We start from the raw sequence: 9131 nt of genomic DNA on the forward strand, positions 1-9131 counted from the left end.
AAAGGCCAGGGTGGAAATGTTGGGTTTTGTGAAATATTTGGTGTCCTGAGACTGTTCTCTGAGTTCTAAGGAAGATATAAGTCATATGACAGGCGGGGGGGGGGGGGGGGCAGAGAGAAGAAATGTGGTACTGAACTTTGGGAAGAGGAAAGAGGGAGAAACCTGGAAGTGTTCTAAAGAAGAATTGAGTGTTTAAAGAGAGGGCAGGACAAACTACACCAATAAGGACCTAGTTTTCAACCGACTCCTGTCTCTTCTCTTCACAATTTCTGTCTCAAACTTTTTCTCTCTTGGTTCTGTAGAATTCTTCACTTTTGATATTTAGGGCAATTGACTAGGCTGAAATCCTTTCTTCAGACTTTCCCTACCCACGTTTTTATTTGTACCTGCACATAGAAGTAAAAGAGAAGATCTTTAGCTAATCCTGAATGAGAATTTTAAAGTGATCTGAAAACCAAGAGAAGGTGCCTTTTAACTCTAAAGCTCTTTGGAAAGGGGATGCCCTTCTTAATTTCTACCTCCGTAGTTTCTTATTGATAATACTGTCCCAAGGGAGTGATCTGCTTTCATCTGGGGCTCCTGAGAAGGCATCTTGAGTATCAAGAGTTCTATGACAGAGGGGCAGCTGGGTAGCTCAGTGGATTGAGAGTCAGGCCTAGAGGCGGGAGGTCCTGGGTTCAAATATGGCCTCAGACACTTCCCAGCTGTGTGACCCTGGGCAAGTCACTTGACCCCCCCCCCCCCAATTACCCTTACCACTCTTCCACCTATGAGCCAATACACAGAAGTTAAGGGTTAAAAAAAAAAAAGTTCTATGACAGGCCACAAAGAATGGAGTCAGGCTATATGCTTGGGAGGGTGGTCACATGGTGCCACTAACCATTTAACAAGTTGATGTGGATAAAATTCAAGGCTTCTAGGTCCAGTGTAACAATGACTTCCCACTGTTTCATAATTGCAGACCCAAATAGTGCAAAAGGTTTCATACACAATTCATAATGCATCACCATAGCAACTCATATGGGCAAACAATGGGAACCTATGAGTGTAGAGGCATATTCTAGCTTTGATAGTTTGCTGTTTTGTTTTTTTTTTATTTAAATGTATGCTGTGGTTAGGAACACCTGGAGAGAATTATCCATCACAAAGTACAGAACCTCTCCTACAGGTAGGAAGGCTGCCTCCTAGAAAGTTGATTACTCTGTCCCAGCGTACCTGCCTTATGTAGCTCTTGATTTGGTCATGTCCTCAACTGAGGTCCTATCTTCCATGGATAGAGCCCTAGGGGGAGTATATTTTAATATTTTATTTACATTCTTTGTCTTTCCAACTTTAGCCTCATGAGATGTAGGGGTTAGAGCTAATAGAGAAGGCCATTCCCTTGGGATCTAATATCTATTGTAGGAGGTGGTCAGGGCTGGAGGAGTAGGCATCTCAGCAAACAAGTAGGGTGATTAGAGGAAAAGAGCATCAGGATTGTGGCATAAAGTGTAGTGAAAAAATAAGGGTTTTGGAGATGAAAGGAGACAAGTTTGAATCCCAGTTCTGCTGCTTGCCATCTATATAGAAACAGCATATTTGTGTGACTTGAGCAAGTCTTCATTTTGGAAGCCTCAGTTTTCCTCATCTACAAAGTGAATGGGTTCGATTAAAAGATCTCCAACTCTAAATCCTACAGGAACATGTAGAGAAGAATTTTCATAATGAAAGACTATAAAGTGGCTCTAAAAGATAGATTTTCTCAGGAGCATTACACTGCCCTGTAATGGATAGGTGCTAAGTCAAACTCTTGGAAGCATCAGTTCTCTAGGAAAATATCAGGAGTCAGTTTGAGGAGAGAAAAATAAAAATTAAGGCTTATGCTTCTTTTTTCCCTGGTTGCAGCTAAACAAAATAGAGGGCAGAGGCGGATTTCCCCAAGCCACATCTTAATTTACCTAGATGAACTGTTACGACAATCACTTGCCTTTTGAGGAAACATGGGTTCAGCGAGAATATTTTCACCCAGCCATCTCCATGATGTTGGGAGGCTTTTCCCCCAAATCCTACCATGATCTTGCCCTGAAGCAACCACCCCATACACAAATAAAGTACCTCACAAACCAACAAGCCCTCAAGCCTTGGGATGGTGCATCTCAACATATATGGGGCTACCACACTTGGGTGGATGTGGGGCGTCTACCCCCAGTTTTTCCCACCAGGCCTGATAAACCTTATGATAGTAATGTCTGGCGATGGGTCACTCGGGCTGACGAACATAAATGCCCTTCCAGCAAGGCCCCTATTCCTCCACCATCCTGGCTTGGGAAAAATACTTTCTTGCATTATATTGAGAATCATCCTATCTTCGAGGACCCAGCAAAAAAGGGGAAGGCAATCACCAAGTGCGAGAAGGAGATAAAGGAATCAGAAATCCTTAAAGCAAGAAGCAAAGCAAGGGTACCCCCACTGGATGCCCAGGGTAACATCATACCTCCCGAGAACTTCAAGAGGTAAGAAATACCCCCCCACCACCAAGGACCATTATTCAACCTGACTAGCTGCCTGTCACTCTAGCTCCAAAAAGCCCAATCTAAATGTTAATGAGTACTGAATATAGAATGGAGCACTATGAGAGCTGATGTAGAATATACCCCTACAGAAATATATAAAATATCCCCCAAGGAGGAGTCTAGTTGGGGTGATTGGGCACATGTATGTAAGGCAGTATATAAGTACCAAATGAATTCAGACTGAGCTGAGAGGAAGGAGAGAATACTATGGACTAAGGTTGTTAGGTTAAGTTTCTTGGAGATAAGACTTGGGCCACTTGAAATCCAAAGGAATGTGCACAGCATCTAAGGAGACCTTTGTGCAATCTGGAACCCCTTTATCTGTTGGCTTTCTTGGATTCAGGCTAAACTGGCAAGGCCATTATTGGATGCACTGCCAGAGGAGCAACAGGCAGTGGTGTTGATACTACCCACTTCTGAATCAGAGTTCCAGTGATCCAGTAGATAGATTATTGAGTCCTTTGTCTTCTCTCTACTCCCTCTTGCTGCTCCCTTCCTTTTGGATCATCTCCTTTCAGAAGTAGAGAGAGAAACTAGAGGCAATGTAATGATCCAGGACAACTCTGAGGGATTTATGAGAAAAAACTGTGGGAGTAGAAATGTAGAAGGAAAACATATGATCAATCACATGATTCAGCGGGGACATGATTAGGGATGTAGATTCTAAACGATCACTCTATGGCAAATATTAATAATATGGAGATAGGTCTTGAACAATGATACATGTAAACCCCAGTGGAATTGTTTGCCAGCTCTGGGAGAGGGGAAGAAGGAGGGGAGGGAAAGAACATGAATCATGTAACCATGGGAAAATATTCTAAATCATTTAATTAAAGAAAAAGAAGTAGAGAGAGAAGCATGTCAGAGCAGGTTATATTTCTCCTTTGGAGCTTGGGTAAAGGATTGGAATAAATGGCTAAAATGAGGTTTGGGGACTATGAATTTTCAGAATTTCCCCTTTCTCCTTCCTGTGACTCCACCCCCACCTCTGGTTATTCCTTATTATGGCTAGTCTAAACCTATACCTGAATAAAAATCCCTTCCATAACATATGCAGTGGGTCATAGATTTGGAACTAGGAGGGATCTTAGAGGCATAGTCTGATGCTTTAGTCTGAAGACCTTCAATGAGGGGTCACCTTCTGCTGCTAGACTGCTCTCTCGATAGGAAGTTTTCTCTTACACCTAAGCCAAAATCTGCCACTGAGATTTTCAAACATTATTCTTAGTTCCTACCTCCAGGACCAAGAAGAATCATAGAATCATAGATTTAGTGATGGAATGGACCTTAGAGTTCCCCTTCCCTCTCTTTACAAATGAGGAAACTCAGATCCAGAGGATTCAAATGGTTTGTCCAAGGACCCAGTAAGTGAAAGAGCTAGGTTTCAAATCTAATCTCTCTCCCACATATTTTGTTTTGGACTGGATTAGACTGATGGTTTCATTGCTATAAGAAACCCTTTCTACCAATGCAATCAGAAAATATTCTACATATTATAACCTTAAAAGAGTATCTGGGGGAATGCGGGGGGGGGGGTGAAGGGGAAAGTAGGAGCATGAATCATGTAACCATGTTAAAAATGAATATTAATAAATGTTTAAAATTTTTTAAAAAAGTGTCTGTGGCACTGAGAAATTACGTGTCTTGGTCCATCCAAGCTTCAGCATGAACATGCCGGTAGCAATTGCTTCTCATATGAAATATATAGAGTAAATGCAAAAGCAGTTTCGAGTAAGTAAAGGAAAGCACCAACAAATTGGTGATCAGGAAAGGCCCTGTGTAGGTTGTGACATGTAAGCTCTGAAGGAAGCTAGAGAAGAGGAGCCCACTAACACACTACCTCTAAGACAGCCCATCTTACTTTTGGATGACTGATAGTAGACTTTGGCTGGTGTTGAGCCTCGACTCGCTCAGTTGCAACCACCACCCATTATTGCTAGTTTTGCCTTCGGGGGCCAAATACAAATAGAGTACAAGTCCAGTCTCTTCCACATGATTGTTTCTCAAATCCCTGATGACAGCTATTGTGCCCCTCTTGAGTATTCCTCAAGTTAAACCTAATTCCTTCAACTGATCCTCATTTGGCATGTTCTGGTAACCTTCCACTTTTCTGGTTACTCTTGGGATTCTCTCCAGTTCATGAATCAGTTAACAAATATTTACTAAGTGCCCCCAATGAGCTTAGGGAAGAATGCCTTCCTGTAATACCTGGATGAGTCCTGTTATCCTCAAGCCCCATAAGGAATGCTAAAACAACAAAAGGGATGAAAACAGAGCTTGTTATCTCATCTACTCCTCTTCCTAACTTCTTTATATCTGTCAGGGTACTGCCAACCTTCCAGTCACCTATGTTCTAGACCTCAGCTAATTCTCACTTTCCTTCTCCCTCACTCCTCTCCCCATCTTAGTGCCAAGTCTCGTTGATTGTACATCCACAAGATCTCTTGTATCCATCCCTTTCATTTAACTGGCCACCAGCACAATTCAGGTTCTCATCACCTCTTGCTTGGCCTATTGTAGCAGCCTCTTAATCCATCTTCATTTCTCCAACCTCTACTTTCTCCAATCCATTCTCCACATAATTGCCAAACTGATACTCCTAAAGAATACATATGAGCATGCCAACACTTCTACTCAGGAAGCTTCAGTAGCTTAGGATCAAATATAAATTCTGTTGGGCATTTCAAACCCTTCACCATTTAGCTTACTTTTCCATACATATTTCTCTCCTCACCTCTTGCTCAGTCATGTTGGACTCTGTGACCATGTGAACCATGGAACACCAATGCTTTCCATAGGGTTTTCTTTTTTTTTTTTAATTTAAAATCTTTTATTTAATTAATTTAGAGCATTTTCCCATGGTTATAGGATTCATGTTCTATCCCTCCTCTCCTCTTACCCCCTCCCATAGCCGATGCACAATTCCACTGGGTTTTACATGTGACATTGATCAAGACCTATTTCCATATTACTGATAGTTGCACTAGGGTGCTCATTTCGAGTCTACATCCCCAATCATATCCCCATCCTCCCATGTGATCAGGCAGTTGTTTTTCTTCTGTGTTTTGTGGTGCACATAAAGTAGGAATGGTTTGTCATGATCAGGGATACCTAGGGCTGGAGCTGATAGAGTAAGTGATTTTAATTTCTCTAATGCATGGATATGATCTTTATTCAGCTTTAACGGTTCTGGAACTTCCTTCCTGGTTAGCTCTATCAGAGGTCTTGCGATGTAAGCATAACCTGGAATCCAGTTTCTACAGAAGCTCGTTATTCCTATGATTGCCCTGAGTTGCTTTTTGGTTTTAGGCAAACTCAAATTTTGTATATCTTGTGTTCTCTTTTGGGAAATTCTTCTGGAGCCTTTCTCTAGGATGAATCCTAAATAATTTACTTTTTCCTTCACGAATTGAAGTTTCGATTTGGAAATTTTATGGCCCCTTTTGCCTAGCTCTTTGATTAAGTGTACGCTATCAGTGTAACAGACTTCAGCAGATGGTGACATTAGTAGGATGTCATCAACATAATGTACCATTTTGCTGTCAAGGTCTCTCTGTAGAATTTGACAGAAGACCGAAGCTGAATCCGAGAAACCTTGGGGCAAACGCGTCCAATAGATGGATTTACCTTCCCATGAGAAAGTGAACAGCTTCTGGCTGTCTCTGTGCAGGGGAACAGAGAAGTACACAGAGCTCAGGTCTAGAACAGTAAACCAAGCAGCTTCAGGTGGAATGGCTGCAATGATTTGTGATGGACTTGGTACTACGGCATAGGTCTTTTGCACATGATCATTTATTGCTCTGAGATCTTGTACTAAATGCCATTGAATCTTCCCATCAGGAGATAATTTTGCTTTCTTTACTGGCATGATTGCTGTATTGTATTGTGAAAAGCCATGTTTTAATATACCCTGCCCCAATAAACTCTCTATGATGGGTTTCACTCCTTCTATCACCTCTTGACTAAGTCTGAACTGAGGAATTCTTGGAGGTAAGCCTTCTTTTACCTCTATTTTTACTGGTTCTGCTGACAATATCCTGCCCACCTCATTTGAATTTTTAGCCCACACGGAATCCGGAATATCATCTGGAACCTCATAGATGTTATCAGTTGATTGGTATGATGGTTCCTCACTACAGTTTCTACTCCCACAGTTTTTCCTCTGAATGTGGATAGTTGTCTTTCTCATAGGTCCCTCATAGTTGTCCTGGATCATTGCATTGTTGCTAGTAGAGAAGTCCATTACATTCGACTTTACCACAGTGTATCTGTCTCTGTGTACAATGTTGTCCTGGTTTTGCTCCTTTCACTCTGCATCAATTCCTGGAGGTCTTTCCAGTTCACATGGAATTCCTCCAGTTCATTATTCCTTTGAGCACAATAGTATTCCACATTGGGTTTTCTTGACAAAAATAACTGGAATGGTTTGCATTTCCTTTTCCAGTGGATTAAGATAAATAGACTTGTCTAGAGTCACATAGCTAGCTAGCAAGTGTCTGAAGCTGGATTTGAACTGGTTTTCCTGACTCCAAACCCAATACTCTATCCACTGAGTATCCTAACTGCCTCATAGAAGCTCTAGACTCCTTCAAAGCTCAGCTCATCATGACCTAATCTGAAACCTTCAGCTGCCAGTGCCTCCTCCACAAAATTACTATACATTGATTTTGTATAGTTATCGTTTCTACTTATATAAATACATGTTTTTGTTGGTTCGTTTTTTAAACCCTTACCATCCATCTTAGAAGCACTACAGTGTACTGGTTCTAAGGCAGAAAAGGCTAGGCAATGGAGATTTAGTGACTTGCCCAGGGACACAGAGAGCTAGGAAGTATCTGAAACCAGATTTGAACCCAGGGCATCCCATCTCTAGCTTTGGCTCTCAATCCACCACGCTGCCCCCTGTATGTGATGTTTTAATGATAGAGTATATAATAAGCTAAGTAGTTATTTTGTTTTTGTCTTTGTATCACCAGCCTAAGTAGTGGATGCTTAATAAATAATTGTTGCTTGCTTGATTGCTTGATGGAGGAGGCAGAGAAATTCACAAGGGTACCACCATTTGATGCCCACCTAAAGACACACTGACCCTGACACACACATACATTACTTCATATCAAACTGTAAATAAGTTCCCAGTCTCTTATTCTTTTTTTTGTATAGGGAAATGTTAGTCCATGTTGATAATTATTACATTCTCAAAAAAAATATTAATGAATGGAAAGATAGGGTGGTTAGATAAGACTTTGCCAAGGAGATAGGATTTATATGGTTTTCACAGAAGCCTAGAATTTGGGGAACAAGGAAATGGGAAATTTAGGGAATAATGAAGATTATTATGGATTAAATACGTAAACCAAGACACAATTCAATTCCACAAAAATATGTTCAGTACCTGCTTGCAGAGCACTTGGATTGGTGGAGGATAGAGATACAACATTTAGATTTAAGAATACTCTCTAGGTGTGGAATTTACAGTCGGTAGATAATCAGTCGTCTTTGTTAATTATTTGTCATGCATTATTGCCTGGATGAGAGGAGTAAAGGGCAAGACACGGCACTGGGAAGAATACTTCTGGACAAGCTGTCCATGAGCTAGTTTGTGGAAAGATGTTATTCCCCCACCCTCCCTCCTTTTCTACCCCTACACAGAATCTCCCCTCACATCTCCATTCTCTCTTCACCATGAACAGGTACAGACATGTGACAGCAGGAGGACGACTGGACCCTAATGGTCTCCAGCTTGTGCCTAACTCATTGCCCAATTTATTATGCAGAGGCTGGGCCTGCCCCAACCCTCAACCACATTACAAGGAGACGATGTCCTTGAGGCTATTATTGCATCCTGCTCCTCCGCTGCACCCTGAAATGGTGAGGAATTTCCAGATCCTTGCAAAGGACCGAGGATCTGCTCCTGTCTGCTATGTCACGGAAGATGTTTGTTTGAGATGAAAGGCAAGGGTACAGTTAGGCCATGGGGTGCTAGGAGGGAGGGAAAGAGCTATCTCATCCCCTAATTCAACTTCTTGCAGGAGAGAAATTGGGTAAGACTAGATGATCTTCCACCTCCAAAAAAAAGACACTATCATTGGTACATTACATTCTGCATTCCAGAGACCTTAACCTGAGAAACCCCTGCTCTAAGCAACACTCTAGGGTGGTGGAAACTCCAGCTCTTATGTGTTTTTCAGTCAACAAAGTCCATTTCTCACAATAACCTTTTGTCATCCACATGGTTACAGGTGGGGAAATGGAGATGAAGAGGTTAACTTGGATTAATCATAGGATTTGAGCCCTAAAAGAGACCTTCAGATGTCATCTAGCCCAAAGCTTTCATTTTACTTTTGAAGAAATTGAAACCCCAAGAGGTCAAACGATTTTTTGAGATTCCATTGTAGGAATGTAGGTAAGGGATAGAGTAAATTTCATGGATTATCTTAAAGAGGAAAAGAGGAGAATTTGAATACAAGCGGATCTTTATTTCACCCACATAGTAAATAGCAGAGCTGGAGTGGAATCTAGGTCATCTGGCCTCAATTCCAGTATTCCTTCTTCAGGGCCTCTTATAAATACACACTA

The 9131-nt window shown here is 41.5% G+C and overlaps 1 protein-coding gene across 1 annotated transcript; it reads left to right on the plus strand.

Annotated features, from left to right (window-relative positions):
* The first annotated feature begins 1941 nt into the window (after positions 1 to 1941).
* TEX52 (testis expressed 52) lies at positions 1942 to 8504 on the plus strand. Its single transcript, XM_044679093.1, has 2 exons — positions 1942 to 2492; positions 8246 to 8504. The coding sequence occupies exons 1-2, from the start codon at positions 1942 to 1944 to the stop codon at positions 8502 to 8504; spliced, it is 810 nt and encodes a 269-aa protein (XP_044535028.1).
* Positions 8505 to 9131: the final 627 nt, after the last annotated feature.

This window comes from Gracilinanus agilis, chromosome 5, assembly GCF_016433145.1.
Source record: "Gracilinanus agilis isolate LMUSP501 chromosome 5, AgileGrace, whole genome shotgun sequence".
In the NCBI taxonomy this organism is placed as follows: domain Eukaryota; kingdom Metazoa; phylum Chordata; class Mammalia; order Didelphimorphia; family Didelphidae; genus Gracilinanus; species Gracilinanus agilis.

Excerpts from the sequence above, each read along its gene's own strand:
- TEX52 (XM_044679093.1), top strand. The coding sequence starts at position 1,942 with ATGAACTGTTACGACAATCACTTGCCTTTTGAGGAAACATGGGTTCAG. Across the intron at positions 2,493-8,245 it reads CCTCCCGAGAACTTCAAGAG|GTACAGACATGTGACAGCAG; the intron begins GTAAGAAATACC and ends CACCATGAACAG.